Source organism: Mizuhopecten yessoensis, unplaced genomic scaffold (genome assembly GCF_002113885.1).
Source record: "Mizuhopecten yessoensis strain PY_sf001 unplaced genomic scaffold, ASM211388v2 scaffold2091, whole genome shotgun sequence".
NCBI classification, from domain to species: Eukaryota; Metazoa; Mollusca; class Bivalvia; order Pectinida; family Pectinidae; genus Mizuhopecten; species Mizuhopecten yessoensis.
The window spans coordinates 1773544-1799817 of NW_018404373.1; the positions used below are offsets into that span (position 1 = coordinate 1773544).

At 34.9% G+C, this 26274-nt stretch overlaps 1 protein-coding gene across 1 annotated transcript in view; it reads left to right on the forward strand.

Annotated features, from left to right (window-relative positions):
- LOC110445183 (calcium homeostasis endoplasmic reticulum protein-like) overlaps positions 1–26274 on the forward strand; it is a 115499-nt gene that overhangs the window by 19117 nt on the left and 70108 nt on the right. Inside the window, exons 4-7 of the mRNA XM_021489657.1 lie at positions 3956–4185; positions 16175–16312; positions 17437–17513; positions 24438–24512. Of these exons, the coding sequence (XP_021345332.1) occupies positions 3956–4185; positions 16175–16312; positions 17437–17513; positions 24438–24512 (520 nt within the window). The remainder of the gene's footprint in view (positions 1–3955; positions 4186–16174; positions 16313–17436; positions 17514–24437; positions 24513–26274) is intronic.

The following is a 26274-nucleotide window of genomic DNA, read 5'->3' on the forward strand; positions in this document are numbered from 1 at the left end:
TTTTTTGATATGTAGTACTAATTTTTATGGCAAAAAATAACAAATAACTTGTGCTGTTTTTGTGTCAAAAAGTGTCAATATTAGCATTATTTTCACTGGAACGTGCTTTACGAAATGTGATTTGTTGTAATAGCCACCAACACAGCCGAAAGATTAGACATAGTGGCAACAAAAGCCCTGTCCCTGGAATAAAAAGAAGACCTACTAATACACAGTCCCAATCAGGGCTAACCATTATCAAAACTCTCCCATCTCGGCGAGATTGGTGACATGATTTTAACGCTAGTGCGCAAGCGCGGGCTGATCGAGAGGGGCTCTCGATGACTTCGCGGTTCGGTGAACAAACACAAAAGCGACGTGCTATAGATTCTTGACTGGGGCAGAGTTGCCAATCCCCTCTATATACTGTCCCTGGTTCATCACAGTTTGAAGGAGACTACCCAGGGGGAAAAAAAGGCACATTTGAGGTACACTATTTGGGTTACCTAAGGCATACTTAAGGCATACCTAAGTCATTTGCATTGTTGTTCCTACTATCCCTGCTAACTTTTTCAGAAAATAACTAGTCAAGATTTTTGCAAACAATATTTTATTGTGATACAATTACTAATTTCTAGTTTAATCAGTACAAATATTAATAATCATAAGTTAAATAGATTAGAACCTATATAATATAGACAGATATACACACTGACAAAGTGATAATATAAAAAGTAATGAAGTAACTTGAAGACAATTATTACTGATGAAATCTTTTGCATGTAAATTAAAATATTTAAAAATTTGTTAACAATTACTAAATGGGATACCAACTTTTGATAATTTAAATTTATTCAAATTTGCTTCATAGAATAATATATATACAAACACATCATAAAAAAATATAAATGGGACAATCCCTTACAGTTATACCTCTTCATCTGTTCATAAATGAAAAGAGGTTTTTGGGCTTAACAAACATGATGTTTAAATTCAAGTCAGCAAGTACTGTAACTGTCCTCATTAAGCTTCTGATGGTGGCTGATAGGGTCACAATCTTCTGGCAATTCAGGAGGGATTATACTGAAAAAAATAACAATCAAGTTAACTCAACACATTACTTTAATTAAACATGTTCTAGATATTCTGTCGAGCAGATGGTATTTTTCATTTAATTTTTGGTCACCAGCTCATGCAAAGGGGATGTGGTCGTACATATCCTAGCAAAACTATCTTAGCACTTACAAACTAAATTCTGGGTCTGCAGCTGAACACTTTCAATGTTATGGGCCCTGATCTTTTTTCTTTGTCCAAACCATAACAAATATATCTAGATTTTTTCTTTGCCTTTCTAAACATTATGGCCAATTACATGATCCTAGATTTAGGGTGTGTAGGCCGCTCATTGTTCCTACACATATTTACTTCAGACGTAGTCAATATACTTTATTGATACTTGCATTTGGAACAAAGAGGGGCTCAACGGCAATAACATATAAAAAGCGATGTTCCCTCCCTTCATTATAGAGTTCTGCCCCTTGTTTGACTTGTTCACACTATTCCTCTCAAAGTACTGCACCAAAAAACTTAACTCATTCACCCCTGACATTTTATAATGAACTATTCCAACCTTGGAATTGGAAGGGTTCAAATGTGTCTTCAGGGGTGAATGAGTTAATAAGCATTTTATTCTAACTGATGATTTGTGAATTATATATAAAGTCAACTCCCATATTAATAGAAATACTTTTCCTTTTGTTTAAAAAATAAATACACTACTCCTTCCATATTACTTCATCAATTTAAGTGATACCTTTTATACAAATACAGTATATATAAATTGGAGGTCCTCCCCCAATTATAGAGTTATGTCCCTTTGTTTAAAAAAATGTTTGTATTACTCCTGAGGTACAATGAAAATGGGTCTGGTGTTCCGCCATATGTATATATTTAGGCATGCATGGCCTTTAATTCAATTTTCATACCAAAAAATATTTAAGTACTGTTGATCTGATTGCTTACAATTTTAAACCTTGTTGTATAATTACTTAATTTATTCAAACCTGACATGCAATTCATAAACTATTACATTTTCTTTTACTTTGTATTTAACAATGATAATATTTCATATCAAGAATAAATAGGAAGGTCAACAAGATTTCCCATAGAGTAAACCAAAATAAAATAATTACTTTATTAGTTATTAAATATGAACTCAAAAAATGAAGACACTTAACAATGCATAATGGCCAAGGTTTGTCAGAGCTTGAAGGATACCCTTTAGATTTGTATTCACTATCTATATAGGTCCTTGACCTCTTCAATGTTTACCACAAACAATTCAATGTGATTGACCTCAATTGTAATCTGTTATGTGACCTCCAAGCCGACTAACTCGGTCAAGAGAAAGAGTCGGGTAGACTGGTAATACAATAATACTTTTAATACTTTGTGTATTATGCAATTTGTTTATGATATTTCATTGACCGATCTGCTGTTATCAGCAGTGTGTTTATAACAGACAGATTTATTGTGTTGATTTTGACTATTTTTAAAGTCTGGCTGTACAGTGGTGAAGTATTGGGTATAAATTAGGGTCCCTGACCTGTTGTTGTCTCCTATCCAAGTTCTGACACATCATGTAATTTTTCAAAATCAACAGATTTATTACATTTTGACTCGTTTACAATGATTTGCTGTTTTAGAATTTAAAATATGTGAGATTAAAAACTGTTTATATTGGCGATGTATGCTGCATTGAGACAGACTTTTAATCTTTATACCCTGGGGTAAGAATAGCAAAGTTATATATAATTTTATGCTGATTTTAAATTCATTTGCATGCAGACATGAGATATGTTTCTGTCTACTAGATAACGGAACTACTAGGTAGTGAAGCTCAAACGTAAAACCACTAAAATAAATATCTGTGAAGAGGTCCACAAATAGGAGAAGCATGGAGCTAATATTTGCACCGTATTATACACATAATTAAAATGGTTGAATACCCGAGACCAAATAATTACAATAACTTATAATTTATATCAACTAATAATTAGGTGGGCATCAACCTTTTACTCTGGATAAATGGTCCCTCCAACGTGGTAAAAATAGATTATACCAGGAACATTAATGGTCCCTCCAAGGTGGTAAAAATAGATTATACCAGGAACATTAAGGAATCCCACGCTACCTCCATTCTAACACAAGAGTTGTTTTTATTTACCTGACACTCCACGACAAATGCTGATGGTTCATTTCTAGTTATACCAGTACTTACATAATTGAACCTTTTACTGTAAAACAGATTGAATACAATGATCTGATTGATAAAAGGATAATTTCCTGAGCCTCTTGGATCCAGACTGTAAGATGATAAAGTCCCTGAAGATGGAAACTACAGTATGATGATACTAGGCTTTTGTTTTATTTGCCTCATAGCTAATTGGTACTGCACATTTAATGTCTCATATACCTTTAACAAGGAGGCTTGAAAGAAATGACATTCACAGAGAGAGGCAGAGGCTGACCTCCGAAAAATTTGTCACAGGTAGATCAAGGGGCCAGTTCTGCCTTGCCAAATCTAAAAGGCTGACTATTGCTTGTTTGTTGTATTTCTGCATAAACATGGTTGATTTTGACATATTTTTAGGTACAGGTAATTTTATAACATTTTAGGATTAAAGAAGAACATCGAATTCCTGGTCTGTTGCTGTATATTTGACACACATCTCTAGAACTGTCCACTTTGAGCTCTGCCTACTAGGGTGACCCACTTCCTGTCCATGTGATTTTGTTTTTGACAGAATATTTATCAAATTATGTGTGTTGCCTGAACATTTTCAAAAACAAAAGAGGTCATGGGCGAATGTTGACAATATAACATTGTTTTGATGTACAGCATGTCATGTTTTACCAGAAATGTTTATTTAAGACCAGCAGTAGTCCTTATGAAATCCTTATTATATTTTTTCAGTGCTTAATCAGCAAAAGCAGAAGGTAGTTCAGCAGCAGGTCATTATCCAACAGGTGGTTACCCAGCAGGCCATTCAGACAGCGCCATGGCAACCCTCACAACAGCTCAGCCAGCAAATCACAGCCTTGCAGCAACAGATTGCCCAGCATCAACAGGTGATGGAGCAGCAAATCAAACAGAGCGAACAAAATCTGAATGCCCAATTCCAGAGTCTTACACAACAGCAACAGGTAATACATACATGGTTTACAGATCTGTCCAGTGTTCTGTATGGTTGAATAAAGCCAGACTTACCTTAAGAACAGATTGTTTCATATCCATATTATTAAAAAAAAACAACTAACAGGCAGAAGGTTTCATATAATAACACAGAAAAGAGGATTCAACCTTGGACATGGTGGGAGATCCCAACTCTATAACCATTTTTGCTGAGTAGGAAGACATGAATGTAGGAATCCTACCTGGATTTTCTTCTGGGTCTGCCATTCTCTTGCTGGCATGCTAACATAATTGAATCTGGGGTCTGGCACTGCCCCTAGGGACTTAATCTGTAGGTCACGACATGAAAACAGTTGAGATCTCTACCCTATAACCATATACAATTGCTGGGCATGAAAATAAAACAAAGATATTCTACAAGGATTAGCATTGGGGTCTGTCCTTGTATTTATGGAGTTAGTCCCTGGGTCATAACATGGAAATGGTTGAGATCCCTACCCAATGATAATATATACAATTACTGTACATGTAGAAAAAGAACTGATTCTGTTGTCCCGCAAGAGTCAAGAAGCTTTATTTAACGTCGCATATACATGTGACATAATGACATTAGCACTGTAGTGCTATTCTTGCGACAAAACATATATAAAATTTAACAAGGATCACAGTACTTATGAATATATATAAATTTAAAAACAGGACAACAATTCAAATTAGATATGCTAAAATTATACAGTAGAGCATATGATATCACACTTGAATGTCACACAAGTGTTACAAAAGACAAGGAAAGACACTATAATAGTATATGTACATATATGCTAATGTAGCACCCATATTTCTTCTTCAGATTAATATATTTCTGTGAGAGCTGTGATGTGTTAATATCTTCCTAATAATATCCTGACAAGATTGTAAAAACCTACCACAGACCACAGTGGGCACTTCCTCTAACAGTTTGCCAGTTTATGTAACATCCGTCCACACATCCTGTCCTTTCCCTTGTTTTCCATGTCCTCAGTACTGAACTACTTACTTACATCACATTGCCCATCCTATTATGATGTACTCTCCACCCCCATATACTTTCTTATCCCTCTCCACATCACCTGTCTATACTCCCCATCCTTTTCCACAACTCCTTCCCTATTTTCAGGTTGACTTTTGCTTAGCAGACTTCTCTCTGAATATTTGAAATTAGAAAAGAAAAATAAATAAAAATTTGCAAGTGTCAGATTCAGAACAATTGTACTGTCAATTCTGCACAACATCAAAATGAAAGTCCAACTTATGGACCTTGACAAGGGAAGTCACTCTGTGTAAAAAAACCCACCTCCTTTTGTTTGTTTCATCTTAAAATATGTAAAGGAGAATGCTAAAATTATCAGCTCAGTGGAACTCTTTGGTGTATTTATGACTTATGCATTGGTATTGTTTAACCTTAAAGTTTTTAATGTTTTTAAAAAGGCAATGTTAAAACATTTTATTTCATGTGTTATACTCATTCAATTGTTATACTCATTTAATTGTTATACTCATTCAATTGTTATACTCATTCAATTGTAGTTCATTGACACTCATTTCCTAATATCAATTTATTCAGCTAATATATCAGAATACACACTGTGTATTGATTGTTCAATATGCTCCATCGTCATATTATAAACATTTCTGTTCAAGCAAGTCCAAGTCTTCCTACAGCGTATGCTATCTGAACAATCATTTACTGTATGTTTAGGAAAAGTTTTCAAAAGTGTAAAACTATTTATTACTATGTATTTCATTGAATTTGTAACAGACAACAGTGGCATTAATGTCAGTTTGACATATTTCTAGTTTAATTTATATTGCCTCTGGGATTAATGAGTGTTTTTTGGGTGGAGTAATAAAATGAAGATTTAGATGACAGGATATTTACATAATTTATTACTATAATTGTGTACATCAGATATGTGCAGGTGTTAACTATAACATCTAACTGTTTATCACCTCCTTGTTAACTGTTTTCTTTTGCATTTCACAAATTCCTTAACTGTATAGCAACACCACAGGCCTTTATTTATTATTCCTCCTACAGCAAAGTGTGGAATACTGGACTCAGATTGTCCATCAATGGATGGGCCTATCTGTTGATCCAGACATAGGTACTGCATGTATTTAATGATTCTGATCCTCCTGAACTGTTAGTCCTCTTTCATTAAAACTTGGTACACTTGACCTGATGACATGTTGCTATTCACCTTTAGTTTTTGTTTCATCCATTTTTAGCTCGCCTATTCAAAGAATAGGGGGGCTAGTGTAGTCACCACGGCGTCGGCGTCCCACCTTCGGAGGTAACAAGTTTTTTCCAGTGTTGGATCATCACACTCAATACACAGTTGTCTATTAAGAGATTAAGTCATTTATATTGAGTGTAAGCAATGTGCTGGACCATATTTTCATATTTTATGGCCCCAAAACAGCTTAATTGGACTTAGTTAAATTTGAGGTTAAAGTTTTTGGGCAAGTTTTTTGGTGAAGTGTTGGACAACCACCATCAATAGGCTGTTGTCTATTATAAGGTTGAAGTATTTATATGGAGTGTTAGCGATGTTCTGGGCAATATTTTCATATTTTAGGGGCCAAAACCAGCTTTATTGTACTTGATTAAAGTTTTTTGGTAAGCTTGAGGTTGAAGTTTTTGGGCAAGTTTTTTGGGGTAGTGTTGGACCACCACCATCAATAGGCTATGGTCTATTATAAGGTTGCAGTATATGTATTGAGTGTAAGCAATGTGTTCAACCATATTTTCATATTTTAGGGGCCAAAAACAGCTTTATTGTACTTGATTAAAGTTTTTTGGTAAGCTTGAGGTTGAAGATTTTGGGCAAGTTTTTTGGGGTAGTGTTGGACCACCACCATCAATAGGCTATGGTCTATTATAAGGTTGCAGTATATGTATTGAGTGTAAGCAATGTGTTCAGCCATATTTTCATATTTTAGGGGCCATAAACAGCTTTATTGGACTTGGTTAAAGTTTTATGGTTCACCAACGTTATCTTCAACAAAACTTTATTCTCAAACTAACAAAACCAGATTAGCAACCTACAAATGTACAACATATACAAAAGAGGTGGAGATCCAAGCCTGCTCTTGGTATGTTCAGTGAAGTTTAGCATACCCCAATTGATGGATTTCTATGGAATTTACTTATCCGGCATAACAGTAATACATTTAAAAGAACAGGTGACCAGACAACATAAAATGGGGAGACTCGGCAACATGTAAATTGATTTAAAATACTGAGTCTCGAGCTCCTCATTTCACGTTCTCTGGTCATCTGTTCTTTTTTAATGTACAACATGTTAAGGTACACTGCAAAGACATGTTGCCATTATAAAAGGGTTTAACAATAAATTGAAGGAAACATATAAAGGGATTCTTCAGAAAAACACAATTAACGGTCCTTGAAATATGCTGGTGGTAAGTGAGGTGGCAAATAAAATGACAGGCACTATATCAACGTTTTACTGTACATGTGTTTCTATTGATAGTTGCAGCATTATAATAACACACATAGGCGAGCTATGCTGTTCTCTAACAGCTCTTGTTGGCTGTGTTGTGTTTGATGCATTGGCTGTAAACAACCATATTTTGTTGGACTCCCTCAGAAATTGTGTGTCAGTTTTTGGTGGTAATTATCAGCCAGTGGTAGGGATCAGAATATATACTGCTGAAGGGGCTGACTTAACAATGGGATGAGGATGGGACCACAAAGTGTCACAGTGCAGAACATTAAAAAGATAGCTCCCCTGGAATTACTGTTGGATTTTGATATGCTGAATACCTATTTGATTTTTACGCATTAAATTCAATAACTGAATTAAGGTAATAGGATTGTGTCGCCATTTCTCATAAGAATCTATTCAAATTTTATAGTTAAATTGCTTTGAAGTAAAGAAAATTTTCTGCCACAAAAAAATATAAGTTGTCAGAATTTTAAGGATTTTAAATGGAAATTTATGTAAAAAGGATTGAATTTTGAAAAAGAAATTGAAACACACATTTTTTGGGCAAAATAATGTCAATAAAAATGATAATAACATAGATTAGTATTGCATTAATGTATATCAATTTCATAAATGCTGAAATTGTGTAAAATTAATCATCTATAAACGATTAAAAATTGACATCTTATAATAAAACCATATACACATAGTAATTGCATGCAAGAGTTATCATTCTTGAAAAACTTCACAGCAGTGAAATAGGTAGCCGGTTTCCTGAAGTACAGAAAAATGGACACATGTGACTCATTAATTTGAAAACAACTGAATTAATGCCTGGATTGCTTTGCAATACTTAATATTGAAAGAACACACTGTTCTGTCAATAATAAGCATACAATATTCATCAGTTTAATATTAAACATTAGAATATGCGGAAATTGTAATACTGTCTCCCTACATTGGATTTTCAACTAGGGATGTACTTCCTATTTCCGTTTAGCAATACACTCCTTATGAATAGTTGTGCACTCTTGTTCTGATTTAGATGTACATTATGTCCAGAATGTTTCATTAATCATAAACAAAATTCTCTCAAACTTGTCACACATTGTTATCACCGTGCGTATGTGTGAGTGGATATTATTGTTACCATTTATATGGGAGGTTTGGGGATGTATTTGTTTATCTGTGGCTTACATTTCTATTTGCATCCTAACATATTCTTTATAGATTGAAGGAGTTCTCCAGTATATAGAAACCAGCTAGGATAGATAGATTGTTAAATTATATTATGTTTTTTTCATAAGGTTAAAAAAAAGAAGTTATACTGCTGCTTAAAAATCATTGCTACTCCAAAAAATTAAAAGGAGCATGTTTAGAAATCACCTTTGAAAGCAGTTTTTGATAAGGAAACAATTTGTATGAAAAGATTTGTCTAAAATACTCCAATATTACCAGGTCAGTGTTGATAATGAAAACATTTGGTAGTTAAGGATGTACTCTTCTGAGGCTTCAATCACGTTCAAGTCTCGTTTTGATCTGGTGTAATGGGTTTTTGTAATATTTAACAAATTATGATCAAGTTTATTAGCAAACACGCATCTGAAAAATATGTCAAAAAACTAGATGCCTGTTTGAAGAACTTTTTTTACAAGAATTTTAAAAAATTACCAATTCGGTGGCCATTTTGAAAATGTGTATTAATGTGTATTTCTTGCGCTTCAAAAAAGGCCAAAATTTCACCTTTTTTGACACTATATTGATCACTTAAATTGTCATTGTGTCGCCATTCTTAATTGTAGCAGGTTCAATTTTGCTGTACAACTTTATAATGTTCAATATGATAAAAGTAATATGCAACAAACTGGAAAATTATACATTATTGATATTTTTTTTACGTTTTTAGTGTAACTGAAGCACTTCTGATTTTTGACCCCTGAAAAAAGTAAAAAATAACAAATGATAACGGGACAAAAAAAGAACCACACTGACCCCCCATTTTTAGGTCACCTGAGCTTTAGCTCAAGTGACCTATTGCTATCCGTTTTCGTCCGTCGTCGTCCGTCGTCCGTCGTCCGTCGTCCGTTAACATTTTACATTTCAAACTTAAAGTCAAGTTCTGCTGGGCCGATTGAACTGAAAGTTGGTAGGAATGATCGCCTCATGGTCCTGACAAAGTGTTGTTATTTTTCGGGTCGATCAGAAATCCAATATGGCCGCCACGGCCGCCATTTTGAAAACCTATTTCAAACTTAAAGTCAAGTTCTGCTGGACCGATTGAACTGAAAGTTGGTAGGAATGATCGCCTCATGGTCCTGACAAAGTGTTGTTATTTTTCGGGTCGATCAGAAATCCAATATGGCCACCACGGCTGCCATTTTGGAAAACTATTTCAAACTTAAAGTAAAGATCTACTTGGCCGATTGAACTGAAACTTTGTAGGAATGATCGAATCATGGTCCTGACAAAGTGTTGTTATTTTTCGGGTCAATCAGAAATACAATTTGGCTGCCATGGCCGCTATTTTGCTACTAAGTTCTAATAGGCCGATCTCACTTAAAATTGGTCTAGGAATGATCAGCTCATGGTCCTGACAAAGTTAAGTTAACATTATACTATTTTTTACTCAAATTGGTACATATTTCAACAACAAAAATAAATACTGTAGACTCAGGTGACCGTTTAGGCCCATGGGCCTCTTGTTGTAGATGTTTTAGAAAGAGAAACACATTTTCACTTAATTCATTAAATATTAAAAAAAGTTAAATACCAGAACTTTTTATATCAAGCGTTTTATCTGTAAAAAAAATGGTAAAAAAATGAGTATTTTTTCATTAAAAAATAGGGGGTAGGGGTAACTAAAATTGTCTTTCTGAGTTAAAAAAAATAAGATTAAGAAATTTTACTTCCATAATTTAAAAGAAAATAATATTTTCATCAATTCTACAAACATTCATACATATCTGATAACACACTTGGAAGAAATTGTATGAATTTGTTCTGCAAATGGTCAAAACCCCAAAATCACCTAAAATCACATGTTGTGTTAAATTGCTATCTTTGACCGATCATAGCACAAAAACGAACACACGGACATATGTATTTTTTTGCATTTTCTACTATGCCATTAATTCCTTTTTCCAAAAATCCATATAAGAAAAAAAGTTTAATACAGGAAATTATTGACTTCTCAGAGGTGTACATCCTTAAGTGAGAGGTGGATGAAGCATTGTTGATCATTATGATAGTTAAAAGGGCACTGGTTTTACCGTAAATGTCCTTTCTATACAAGTTAATAGAGTATCAAGTCTGTTTCTATGTTAAACTGAACATTATTTAAATATTAAAGTGCATTATGTTAAATATCTAGTCCCATAACTGCATTGTTTACAAAATAGGATTACAAACAAAGTTGAGGAAAACTTGAAAACAGTTTGATATTTATATTATATTATCAAAAGCTGTATGTAATATTATAGGCATGCTGACTAGGATTACAGATAAATGAAGATTATCGTTACATTTTTTTTTGATATCTTATCATGTTGTCTGAAGCTATATAATTATAGTGGTACTAATAATTAAGAATTATATTTTTTACATGATATGATAGAAACTTTATTTATTTTACAACAATTATGAAAAAGTTATTTCAACTTTTATATATCATTCTTGTTGGCCTGGATGTTAGCACTGCGGGGTGTGTGTTATTGTAGGTCTGTACTAACCATAGAAATCCCATGTGGTTGGGCAGGTGACCACCTTGGTGAAAAGTGAGTGTGTAATCCACTGTACCCAACAAACCACCCAGGTGTATAGTTCACATGTAGTGAGAATGCATGGCAAATGTAAACAAAAACAACTGTTTTGTATACTGGTATGGGATCACATTCCTGTACATGTACTGGGACTTACCCAGGGTGTATGTGACTCCTGTCAGGAAGCTAAAGCCTATCAGCTCGTTATACACATAAGCATTCTCTTGTAAACAGGAGTTATAAAAAACCAGTTGGCCTATCATAGTGTACTGTGTTTACCACACCACCAGCACCGCAGCACGTAGAGAGGTGGGGATTTCCCCGTTTATATATTTTGACTGTCAAGGTCACTGCTAGGTTAGTTGCTGTAACATTTCACTGATGATTTTATTATCTGTTTACTTCTACACATCACTGGATACAACCTTGATATAACCTTGAAAGCAATCTGCTCAACAGTTTATAAAGAACTAAACAGATTTTCATCCTGGATCTACCACTTAATGCACTTGGTTAAGTAAACAACTTAAGCCTTCATTTCCTATATGTGTTTGTAAATTTCTTTCCTAATATTTGTTTTCAGTAGAACAATATTTGTTTAATATACTGTCGATGTCAGTCCCCCATAAATTATTAACAAGCTCTTTATTTACATGTACATCTGTTATTCTGCACCTCCTCCAAAGAGTCAAGTTTGCATTAAGCCTTATTAGTTAATGATGAAGTATCTTTCTGATTTTTCCCCCAGACGATTTTCCAATGCACACCCATTAACCATTATCTTCATACCCCATTACCTGGTCTGTAGAGATCTAGAAAGAACATAAAAGCATGTATATTTGATGATGCTTTTACAAACATGGCTATAAATTTAAAAACATGTAAGAATGTATGTAACTTAAAGAAAGCAACCGGAGCTATAAATTATACTTCTTATATGGATTGTGATCAGAGCTATACCAAGGTTTTCATGTTTCCAATACTGTATATGGATTGTGATCAGAGCTATACCAAGGTTTTCATGTTTCCAATACTGTATACTAGCAATTTGCCTGGTCAAGTTTTTGTCCTATGCCGATAAAATCCATTTTCCCCTCATGTTAATCAGGGGCGGATCCAGGATTTCCTAAAAGGGGGGCCGAGAAATTTTTCTCAATAGTCAACGGTGTGCTGCGAAAGGAAGCAGCCCGAGCGCGTAGCGCGAGGAGGGGGAGGGTACAGACCCCCTCCCCGTAAGGGGGGTTTGGGGGATCTCCTCCCCAAAAAATGTGTTTTCTAGAACGTCTCAGAAGCGATTTCCCGTGCTCTGGGGATTGTTTTTATGTTTTATTACATATTTTAAAAACATATTTTAAGTATGGCCCAAAGACTTTTTTTGTGTACTGGAAAGAAAATTAAAGTTTTGGTTCAAATTCTCTACCAACAGCGTGTTTTAGAAGTCAGATGGTATTATTATAGGGGCAACCTGGTGATGACAAATGTATGAATCCACAGGGGGCTTGTTCATTATTACCTAATTTGGCGTCCCGCCCGCAAGGGGGATATGAGAGGTCCACCGTCAAAAAATAAATGTAGGGACGCACAATATCTAGTCTTCAGACATTGTACCTACAGTACAGTACTTCATGTAATAGTTTGTCGTACAAAAGAACAAATAGCACCATAACATCGTTGCTGTTTAATTAATGAGTTACTCATGACATCACTAAGTTGGTAAACAAACGGTATGTTCAAATCAGTGCGACACCCAAGGCCACTAGCTATATACAGGGGCGTTTCTAGGATATTTGAAAGAGAGTAGAATAAAATCTGCGAATTTTTTTTTAGACCTTTTTTTTTGCTAAAAAACATAAAATAATTGTGAAATGCACTAATGTAGCGGTTCCTGACTTGGAACATGTATATTTTATAGTTGAAGTGTCATGGTTTGACATTTTTTTTATCAGAGTATGTCTTTAATTAATGAATATGATAATTGCCATATTCAATACAATATTAGCTGATTACGATAAAAAAAAATCTTTTTCTTTTGAAAAAGAGGGGAGTGGGGGCGTACGCCCATTACGCCCTCACCTGGACCCGCCCCTGATATAGTCTCGCGTTTTATTATTGTTGACTAATTCACTAGTGTAGACAATGATATATCTGAAATGTCTACGCTGATTAACTCTTGTAAGGGCGTGCATATTACCAACGGTGGTACATTTGCTAAGCTATCTGGTTAAAATGGTACAACTTAGGAGGCACATACGCGTCACCTTTAAATTTAATCTAAAATGATCATACTTGTAAGTACAGCATATCATCTCATTCTGGTACGTACAACTTATTACTACGTACACAATAGTATGCTGTGTGAAGATACTTTCTTGTACGTACACGATGGTAAGCTATAAGTACCACAATGAGATATTATGTTGTACATACAAGATAGTTAAACAGTTCCAACAATATATATAATACCAAAATAATTGAATGGATATGTTTAGTCGATTATACATAATATTGTCAGCCGAAAAAAACCTTTATCGTTCTTGTATAATGATATGATTAATATCGCCCGGGCGGTTAGGAAGGTTACAATAAAAAGTATTAATTTTCAGATCATCTATAACGAGCGGTCAATAATATAATTATGCAACTTATGCTAGTATATTTCCGTCGAACGTTGCAAGTTGCAACTTGGGGTTTTGCGGAGGTGGTAAAATAAAAAACACACTTTAGGGTCAAGATACAAAGTAGACGAGCGTAGCGATGCCAACAAATATTGTTTTAATAAAGAAAATATAGTAAAAATATCAGATAACGGAAACCAACAAAATTTGCTAGGATGCCGTATGGGATGGTTGGGGCGTAGCCCCAGATTTTTTTTATACAAGCTACGTGCATTATTTGATGCATTTTAAAATGTTAATATGTTCCCATTCCCGGCCGATCAGACCATTATGGGCCGGCCCGGAAAAGGTCAGTCCGCCGCCTAAAGGGGGGGCCGGGGCCGGGTGTGCCCCCCCTAAATCCGCGCCTGTTAATTTCGCCCTTCATATTTGATAAGTATGTTCATTATGTCGCTTGATACTACTCTTCGATGTAATGATTTTGCCCTCATTAATTGCAGAGGGTGAAAAAAACGAAATTCAATATGTGGGGAAAATCATCTGTATACAGTATTTCATAAAAATGGGTATTTCTGCAATATTTAAGGGAAAAAAATGTTGAATTTCTGTATAAGTGTAGTAATGAAATACATTTTTAAAAGGGGAGACAACTTGTATTATCAATCCAGTCCTTAGAATACCGTCAGAGTACTTTGGGGTGTTTCAGTCCATGCTTGATCTGATCAGTAATAGTTAAAGGAGCGTTATATTGTACTAAGACCTGTCACCGTTAGTAATCAAACATGATGTACAATGAGTGAAGTTGGATGTTGTAATCCCGTAACAGCTGGTCTGTTCCCAGTAGTATGACTAGCTAGGACTGGTGACATTTCTTTAGAAATTCCGTCCAGATAGCTTAGTTATGACACACTATTTGTAACACCTGATCATGACTGTGTAATCACCTCATATAGGGCATTTCGATGATACATGTTGATTGTCTTTTTTCCATCACCTTTTATATTATTTAGATGTATGAAGAAATCTTGTAAAATGCTCCCTAACCAACACCCTACAAAGTAAAAGATTTGTCATTTTGTAGAAATTACTATATTTTTTAACAACAATTTTTATGATAAAATCACCAAAATCATTGATTGTATAGGGTATGGCTTTACTTGACCTTTCTACTTGTTCCTAACGTGTAAGATAGAGATATAATTAGCATAAATACCCTGAATAGCCTATTGAAACAATGGAGAGAATAATTATTATGATGTATTATAGGGGGACTAAAGCCTCTAGTTAAAACTTATTGTTATATTTTACTGGGGCACTTTTTTTTTCCTGAAATATCAAAACTTATTGTACAATAGTATAAACATTTCGAGCAGACAAACATTATATACCAGGTACATTGGTTATAGCCTACAAAGTGCTCCTTGAAGCACAGGAAGATGATACAGGTGTGTCTTATATTGTGTGTGTATCCATACATCAGTCTGACACACTGACTTTCTAGCCCTCCCTAACTTCCCTGCCCTCCCCCCCTCCCCCTTCCCCCATCCCCCCTCCCTCTTCCTCTCCCTCCATTACCACGGAATTCATGTATACATATGTACATAACAAAGTATGCATACAGTTGTTTCACATATCACTGCAATTATCATATTTGCAGACCTGCTCAAAAACTGATCTATACTTCTCGTTTCTGGATCTTAATTATTGGAAACCTCTATATTGGGAATCACATTAATTATAATGTGATGTCATGTAATTTTATAATGTGACATCATCTGATTAAAACATGTGCCTCATTTGTTTGTTTTTGTTTTGACATAACCATGATGACAACATTCATGGCAGATAAAGATTTGTAACCCTACATGGTTTTGCCTTAGATGACAGAGCTCTTTTCAATGTAACTTGTACATTTGATATGCTGTAAACATTAATGTTTTAGCAGCAGTCTTATTTTATCTCTTTTGGGGCTTTAAATATTGAGCGAAATCATGAACGCCGCAAAATTTGAGTGCACTAAAACTAGTTTGTGTACAGTAAGTTGTGTACAGTAAGTTGTGTACAGTAAGTTAGTTTTAAATTGTCTTTATAAATAAAAATAGACCAGTGAATCATTAGAGTGTGTAATTGTTTTTTCAGAGTCAGATCGAGGACGCCATTCTGAAGGTCAGGGAGGAAAACGTACAGGAACTAGCAGATGAATGCGATATAAAGGTGGAGGAATTTGATTCCATGGTGCAGCCAATCATCGAGTCGTGTACCAAAGACGCAATTATGGTCAGTCGTGGTAACCTTACCATCGTCCAATAGTATCAATGTTCTCAGCATGTCTGCCTTGTCAATAGTTATTATGAACTTAATTCTGAAAAAAGTTTTTTGCTATAAACACAAATTTAGCTGCAAATTCGGAAGCTAATTGCCTACCTTATGCGTTTCAAGTTACATCTGTAGATCAGTGGTTCTTGGCTCTATGACATATGTGTAGTTCCTATCTTCTTACTATCATAGCTTTAAACTGTCTAGCTTACACTTTCTTGTTAAAATCTGCAAAGTATTGTATATACCATCAAACTTGTTAGACTTTTATCTATTTATGGGTCGTGTACCTGAACATTTTTCTATCACAGAAATAAAAGTATACAAAGCTTTTCCTATACATGCATATGCAGCAACAAAATGACTAAACACAATCAGACGTTTAAAATTTGACTAGCCAAATATTAATGCCCCTGACGACTAAATTTTGTGTCAGGAGTATTGGAAATGTTCAATCTCTATTATGGAATTATAGATTGACCTTGAATGTTTCAAAACCTGCCTACGGGCTAGTCAATTTGATGTCAGGATTAGTGAACAAATTCAATCTTTGCTATAAAACTTTTAACTTGGACTAGTAGAATTTTCAAAACCTGCTTCCGGGCTCTATGTATGAAATTATACATCCTGATGTAATCAAATCAAACCATGTATGTGTATATAAATGTTAGTGTGTTCCATCAGTCTATAACGTTGTTAAATTCACCAAGAAAATAAGTTTATGAGATTTTGAAGGTTTTACCCCATACCCTAACAAGGTTACAACTTTGCATATTACTGTACTGTCATTCAGAATGTATGGTGCTCGAAGCTTATCTCATCCGTATTGATGCTTCCAGATATAGCATGTTGAAGATAATGATGATTTCTTGTCAAATACTATTGTATATTTGTATTTTTCTCAAACTGTTGATCTTAAAAGTATCTTTATGCTTCTAACATTATTTTGATGACCGGTTTTTAACTATGTTGAAGATAAGTACTATACAAAATGTCTGCTGGGACCATACTAAAATATTCAAAAAATGATTTGAGACACAGAACACAGGAAGAGGATAAATTATTTTTTAATTATTTTGTTTCAGAATGGTAAAAGCTGGATTTTCCAAAAGTGCAACTCAGAAAAACACTGTAATCTTTTAGGACAGTATTTATTACAAAGGTAAGCAGAAATGTACCACAGAAAAGCACAGTAATCTTTTAGGACAGTATTTGTTACAAAGGTTATATAAGCAGAAATTAACCACAGAAAAGTACTGTAATCTTTTAGGACAGTATTTGTTACAAAGGTAATATAAGCAGAAATTTACCACATACAAGTACTGTAATCTTTTAGGATAGTGTTTATCACAAAGGTAATATAAGCAGAAATTTACCACAGAAAAGTACTGTAGTCTTTAGGACAGTATTTGGTACAAAGGTAATATAAACAGAAATTTACCACATACAAGTACTGCAAACTTTTAGGACAGTATTTATCACAAAGGTAAGCGTACCACATAAAAGAACTGTAAACTTTGAGGATGGTATTAATTAAGCAGCCTTGTTATATTTTTGGGACATGATTGATTAGTGCTGAGCAGTTATCTTCTAGTTCAGTGTTTTTTAGAGAGGCAAGCAGTATACCAATTTTTCTCCAGCAATTTATCATACCTCTTGAGAATAGGATATATTTTTAGGGGAATGCTTTGCTGCGGTTTAATTTTTTTTGTCTATCATTTTGGATGCACATGTTTGTTCATTAAAAACTGTTGCACCATTAGAAATAAATCATAAAGATGAAGGATACTCAGCAACACAGAAACAGTTTGAGGCTCTTTATATTAATTACCAGGCCACAAATAACAATGAGCTATGGGTTCTTTCCAATGGAAATGGATGGTGTAACATTATGTTTTTAATGCCTCCGCTAGGAGTTGAACCCAGACCTCTGGCTTACTAGTCTTACACTCTACTGAATAAGCTCAAGAGAAATTCTCCCTAGGCGAGTCGGTAGGAAGTGTCGAGTATTTTCCAGGGTGACTTTGGCCTGCTGTAGAGGCTGACTTCAGATATTGTAAAGGATGAACACGGGTAAGATTATATAGGGACATCACATTGTGATGCTACCAGGTATATGTCTAATGAGATGTATGCTCAACTGCTAGCTGTTGTTGGTAGTTCATTGCATACACTACATTCTGTAAGTAATACCCTGTTATAATTACCTGTACTGGTAGCATGGTTCCCGCCCTAACACTCGTCAGTTGTCACAGGATTAGTATTGGCGAGTTTCTTGTAATCAAGCAGTTTTATATAGCTGACATACATAATCGCTAATACCACATTCAAAGCATAATTGTTAAAATGAAGTCTAGTTAGAATAAGGAACAACTACAATATGGTTTCTGCTAAAATATCATATCTGTTAAATGAGATTTCTACTAGGATAAGGTTTCTACTAACATTTTGCAAAAATTAGGGTTCACTGTAAGGTTTTTGCTAAAATAAAGGTTCACTTAAAGTCAAATATCTGCTGAAATGAAGTTTCAGCTAGTGAAATGAGGTTTCAGCGTGAATAAGGTTTTAGTTAAAAGAAGATTTCTACTAAAATAAGATATCTGCTAAGATATGATATCCACTAATATGACACCAACACTTAGGATATATATATATATGATACGATAAAGAAGGTCTCCAGAGGAAGATACACCAATATAAGATCTGTTAAAATAAGGTATACACTAAACTAAGGACTCTGTTGATATATTATGTAGGATCTTGAACAGTTTCCACTAAAATGCAGGAAATAAAATCTCTGCAAAATGAAGTCTTTGTTAATCACTGAACAGTCTTCATAATAGTTGGTACAACTCAAAAGACTTAAAGACGATATAAAAACATGTAGAGTTTGTTTTGTTCATTCCAGTCCAGGGTAGTGACGTGGTTTTAAGTGGTTGATGTTTTGAAGTTATTATCATTTGAACAGTTCAAATTTAGGTTTGGTTCCTTGGCAGGCCACTGTGCTTAGGTTCATTGACTCATACAGAGGTTTACAGGTACCTGAGGTTGATGATCTGTGTTGACGGGTAAAATCACAGGTGTTAAGTAGGTACTGACTTTTCTCAAGGATCAGGCGTAGGTGACTCCCTAGCGTCTTACTGTGCTGAGCATATCGCCCAGTCGGGTTAAGTCAGATAATCAGCTTGGTGTCCGATACTTCCAGATGTGTAACAGTCAACATGTTATCTTGAGGTTGTTGGTGACGTTAGTGTTACTTCGGTCCTTAACCCTTCCGTCAAGAAGTTGACTAGGATAAACTTCAATAAATAGGAATACATATATATAAAGGATCTTACATGATCAGGAGTTTCCATTTCCTGCGAGGGTTGTGAAATAAGTCTAAAGATATTTCCATTTTACCATATGCTGCTGGAAAGCTTCAACGAAAAATTAGTGAAGTGACCATTGTTACAAACATAAAATGGAAATTATTGGAGAATCTATTTATGACATGATCAAAGTGTAATTCTCTTATCAATATTTTGCCTTTTTGCCTCTATAAACATTGTCTCCATTGTGACATGATGATATAATAAATCTGTGATGTCACAATATGCCATATTGAATGAGTTCATACTCAGAATTTTCTGGTGATCATGTAATCAAAATTATTTATATTATCAATGTTATTCAGATTTGTTATGCTTGTTGTTGTGTATTACTCAAGATAAACATATTTGGCTATGAATTTGTTTCACCAGGTCTAATGTAAGCCTGCTGTTATACTTAAGTACTTAAATTACTGCTTAGTGTGCATGTGCAGCTGCAGGTAGATATATCACCTGAGATATTAATCATATCACCTGAGATAATAAATGTATTTTCAGACTTTGTTGGTACTATAAATAGATTACTGAAATATACTGATCGCCAGTCACATTGTTTGTACATGTGCTTTTTGTAAACATACTTAGGTGTCTTATTTACATATATAAAGCGGATAAAGGAATGACGGCTTAGTGATACAGAGGATCAAAATACTTAAATTACCTGTATACGTCAGCTCACTGGTTATGAGTAAGTCAGGTACGGACTAAGTTACCTATATACGTCAGCTCACTGGTTACGAGTAAGTCAGGTATGGACTAAGTTACCTGTATAAGTCAGCTCACTGGTTATGAGTAAGTCAGGTATGGACTAAGTTACCTGTATATGTCAGCTCACTGGTTATGAGTAAGTCAGGTATGGACTAAGATACCTGTATACGTCAGCTCACTGGTTACGAGTAAGTCAGGTATGGACTAAGATACCTGTATACGTCAGCTCACTGGCTACGAGTAAGTCAGGTATGGACTAAGATACCTGACTTACTCATAACCAGTAAGCTGACTTATACAGGTAACTTAGTCCATCCCTGACTTACTCATAACCAGTGAGCTGACGTATACAGGTATGGACTAAGTTACCTGTATACGTCAGCTCACTGGTTATGAGTATGTCAGGTATGGACTAAGTACTGCAGCTAGGCTCATTCAAATTCACTTGCTTATGTGTCTGTATGTACAGCATGTTGCCTGGTATTTTTAGAACCTTACTCTTTGATCCAAACCTCTATAACCTTGATTAAGTCCCTATGTTTAGGTCAGTTATGAAGTAGTACAGCTAGGGTTACAGACTTTCACATGCCTATGCACCTCTGTTTGAGTATAGCATGTTGCATGACATTTTGTGGCCTTGATCTGTCACCTTGACCTCTGTGACCTTGGTAACTACGGTAAAATTCTTAAGTTTAGGTCAGTTATGGACTAAGTATTGTAGCTAGGGTTACACAACTTCATATGTGTATGTGCCTCTATAAGTACAGGAGGTTGCATGTCATTTCTGTAACCTTGATCTTCAACCTTGACCCCTGTGACTTCAGAATTGTTTATGCATTTATGTCATTTTAGGACCAAGTACTGCAGCTGTGGTCATCCAACTTTACAAAGTTATGGACCTCTAAAAGTACATTATGTTGCATAACAATTTGTTAACCTTGACCTTTGATCTTGACCTCTGTGACTTAGTTTAGAATTTGTATTTTTAGGTTCATGCAACTTCACCTGCTTTAAGCACCTTGACGAGAATAAGAAATTGTATGGCATGTTTGTCACCGGGTCTTTACAAACTTAAATCTTGCAGACACATTTCTTGCATAATTTGAAAAATCACTGGTATTTTCTTTTCAATTTTAGTGCACTTTGATTTTTTTTCAAAAAATAAATGTTGCAAATTATTTACGCTACCTTATTTGCAGCCTTTATTATCTTAAAGTGATTTCTGAAATAACTTTTAGAAAGTGTTTTGGTATGGCTGCTGCTGGTGAGCTTTGAAATTAATGACTCACTACTGATTCTTTTAATTGTCTGGGAACTTAGGGCTTGATGTTTATTTGAAATAGTGCAAGACACAAAGAGAATTGCATCAAACACTCTAGAATTTTGAATTAACATGCATAAATACCAAGTTTATGTGTCATGTAAGATAGTCTTATACAAAAACTTAGTATCTGTACACAATCTGGTATGAAAAGGACCTTATAGGATTGATATCTGTGTTTGTGAAATGGTTGTCTGATAAACTAAATTTGGGACACGACAGAATTTGTCAAATAAATAAAGTTAGTGTCTGTCTGACCGGACAGGTCAATCAAGTTAGGACTGATGTAACCAAACAGGTCTAGCATAAGTGAAAAAACCCACTCATTTTGTCGTAGTGTATCATTTTCAGCGGAGGAAAAACCATGTGTAAAAAAATGAAATAATGTCGAAAAAGTATGCACCTATTTTAAACATACTCATATGTGTGCAATTCCACTGGCCTGGTCGAGGCCCGGGACTAGTAGGCTTCATATTGGAGCTACTGAAATGTTTAACATTTACCATGAAAATATAGGTCTGTTTAGAACATTTTGAAATCAACCTGTGGACTGGTGTTTTAAAATATTGAATTGTATACCCCAGATACTGACCTATGTTATTTAACATAGTAATATATTAAACTATAGTGTAAAATGATACAATTTAATCTGTTCTGTATTATAAATAGAAAATGTATAAATAGATTTTGAGCACAAAGCAAGGTATAGGGATTTCAGTTGATTTTAAAAGTAAAATGTGAGGGTGAAAAATTGAGAATATTCCTCTAAAATAAGGAGACTTGGCAAGTCATCTAAATTGAGATGTTTGTCAAGTCAGCATATACTGTCATCTAAGTGATGGTCAGTTATCAGGACAATTGACCTCGACCTTCTCCATCTTAGGGTACTATATCAACGGGATGAATGGTGTTTACCTGTCATACAGCATGCCAACAAGACATTTATTGGAATAATATCAGCGCTAGATCCCTGTTTGTGAAATATAAATATCACGATACTTATCTGTACAAAAGCATCATGCACTCCTGCACCAGAATGAAAAATGTAAACATATTTGTTGTTTTTCGTAGGCAGCAGAAGTATAAACATATTTTGTCAAGGTCTATTAAGTATGTGTAGTACGTGTTGGTACTCTAATTATGTAGTGAGCTATTTACAAGGATAATATTATTCCTATGTTAATATTATTGTAACAAAACACTGTCATAAATCTCACAAAATGACTCTCATTAACATGTGACTGTCATTTAAACTGGTGTCTTTATGTACTTCCTGTGTACCAGGTGGCACAGAAAGGATTGAGTTGGTCTTTACATATATTGTCTGAACCATCGTTATCAAATGGAAAAATCAGTATGTTGTTTACCTTTACATATATTGTCTGAACCATCGTTATCAAATGGAAAAATCAGTATGTTGTTTACCTTTACATAGTCATATGTATGGTATGATAGCATGAACAAAAATATATTTAGTTTAAAATATAAGCTCACCTGCCTGAATGTGGGGGCGGTATCTGGTTGTGAAGTTTTCTTTTAAAAGATTACTTGTCCAGAACAACTTAATTGATTTTGACCAAATTTGGTGTGGCATATTCCTTGGCCAAGGAGTTTAATTGTTGTTTAACTCATTCACCCCTGAAATTTAATAATGAACTATTCCAAACATTGAATTGGAAGAGTTCAAATGTGTCTTCATGGGTGAATGAGTTAAAAGATGCTTGTGGCCCCAAAGGAGCAAAGAAGTGACCCTGTGCCCAATTAGGAAATATGTGTAAATCTTTAAAAGACTACTCCTCAGAGTGGTTGAAGTGATATTAATGAAATTTAACATCAATGATCCCTGGGAAAGGAGGCTTAATGTTGTGTAAATAAAGGTTGTGGCCCTCAGGAGGCAAAGAAGGGAGGCCCAATAGGGAATATATATTAATTTAAAAGATAACTCTTTCAGTACATAAGAATAGAAGGAGCTTTAGCTTAATTTGGTATAAAGGATCCCTTTTCCAAGAGTATTCAGTTATTGCATAAGTGAATGGTGGGGCACCTGTGGAGGTAGGAATGATGCCCAATAGATGAAATAGGAATAAATCTTAAATTAAAAACTCTTACAAAGTGCATCAAAGAATTTTATATTAATTTAATATAAAGGATTCCTGGGCCAAGTGGAATCGGTGACGTAAAAAGTGTCTGGCCCACTAGGGGCTGAGTGGACTGACTCAATAGGAGAAATAGGGGTTAAAATTGAAAACTACTCCTCAGTGTGAGTAGATTTTGACCTAATGTAAAGAATTCCTGGTCCAATGGGACTCCCCTAATTTCCCCATTTTATGAATGAAACCTGTTGCCCTCATTGGGGCAAAGGGGCTGTCCAGGAGAAATAAATTAAACCGTTAAAGGAAGGGATTTTAACCTAATATTATGGTAGGAAAGCTCCTTGACCATCCAATTCTGACCCTGGTTTGTCAAACCAATTTACTCTGGTGCCATAATAACTGATCCAGATACAGAGTACAAGAAAGGTGGCTGGGCTTGTTTTTTGACCCAGGTTTTGATTTTATCATCATGTCTTCATAGGCTAGACACCAGATAACAACTGTATGTGTTGGTCGTAACATGCTTTACATTAGATAAATAGGAGTAAACAAGTCTACCTATGTTCTTCATGGCTTTATTTATGTACTTGCAGGATATGTGCCAAAGATGCAAGGTTTGAGACTAAACTACACCTCATCTACCTGATAAACGACCTGCTTCACCACTGGTAAGTTGTACAGGTATCAGACAATGGGTTTCCCAGAGGATTAAAATCTGTGTAAATAATGAACTATCCAGACATCTGGCTAGAAAAGATATTTCCTGAACACAAAAAGGAAAGCGAGGAGAGAAAAAAGGCAGTTTTAACTGATCAGGCAGGATAGTAGTTGAAAACCGAAGATTTTTGATATTTTAAACAAAACTTTTATATGTTTTTAAGGAAACATCATATTAAAGAAGGTAGGACTATCCAAATGATTAATACCCGGTATTTATATTTTATATTTTTGCCTAATATTTGATTTATTATTCATAGCATATCAAATACAATCCAACACCAATAACAAGATATAGTGTTATACCCAAGTTGAAGGATTTAAACTGCAATTAAAATGTTTTCTATTTACTGGTATGATTTAGTACGTAAGTGTCCATAGCAACGTTCTCTACGGCCAAAGAAATATTGATTAAGGCTAGCATTGTCTGTAGACCTTCGGGAATGATGATGTCACCACAGGAAAACATCGCTACTTTTTGCAAATGTGCAATTCAAAATTGTCTACTACAGCACGAGTTAGATCATTAGGATTACAGTAGAACGCTGTACTAGATACCGAGGTCTCAGGATCAGCAGAGGACACCAGTCATAACTATAATGGGCTACATCTTTTACCAATAAAAATAAAGCAAGAGTTGTAATCAGTTAACCAGAGTGAAGTCCTTTTCTCCCACAGCCACTATAGGTTTCCTCACTCCCGACTCATTGGATAAACCTGCTAGGAAATGGTACATTTTTGGTTACCCACTAGTGATAAATTTAATTTCTCCCATATACATAAGAACATTTACATTGCTACCACCTGGTATTGATGTTTCAGCGTCGAACTCCAGCTCGAAAGATATCTGGAAAACATCTGTTCCATAGAAATTTATTTGGAGAATTGTATTAGAACTGGTTCTCCTTTTGGTTCTTCTTGAAGTTTACAAGTTATTCTTGTTCTTCTTGTTATTTAACATTGTCTTAACTATAACTTTTAAACAGTAAAAGATATCTGGATTGAAACATAGGGTATACCTGCATCAGTGTGCAATGCACTGTAGTTGTGTCATTGACCTGCACCTCAAGGTTGAAGGTACATTGGTGCAAAATTTTCAGTGAAATTTTGTCCCGACCATGACATTTCAACAGTGACAGAGATCTTGATGAAGTATTATTGCATCACTTCCAGGAGGCGTGCTGTGCACAGTAATTTGGTCATCGTAACTTTCACCTCAAGGTCAAACTCAAAGGTCAAATAAATGAAAAGGTTTAATAAGGTCTTGTCTAGTCTATAAATCTTAAACCGTTGAAGATATTTTGATGAAACAAACATCCACAGAAACTGTGTGATTCACCATGATAAGGTCACAGTGATCTGTACCTCTAGGTTAATTAAAAGTCAAGTAATTGGAAAGCAAATACGCATATTGTCTAATGAGGGGAAACATGTTTTGTTCTCAAAAACAAATCTTCTTATTCTTAACAAGATATTGGTTATTAAAAGATTTTAAGAGAAATAATGCTAACAAAACTCAAAAGGGTGCTTTTTTAGGTCACCTGAGACAAAGTCTCAAGTGACCTATTGCGATCGCCTTTTGTCCGTCGTCGTCCAACGTCCGTCGTGTGTCCGTAAACAATTTACATTTTCGACTTCTTCTCCAAAACCCCTGAACCAATTTCAATGAAATTTTGCAGGGACCTTCCATGGACAAAGGTCAACAAAAATAGT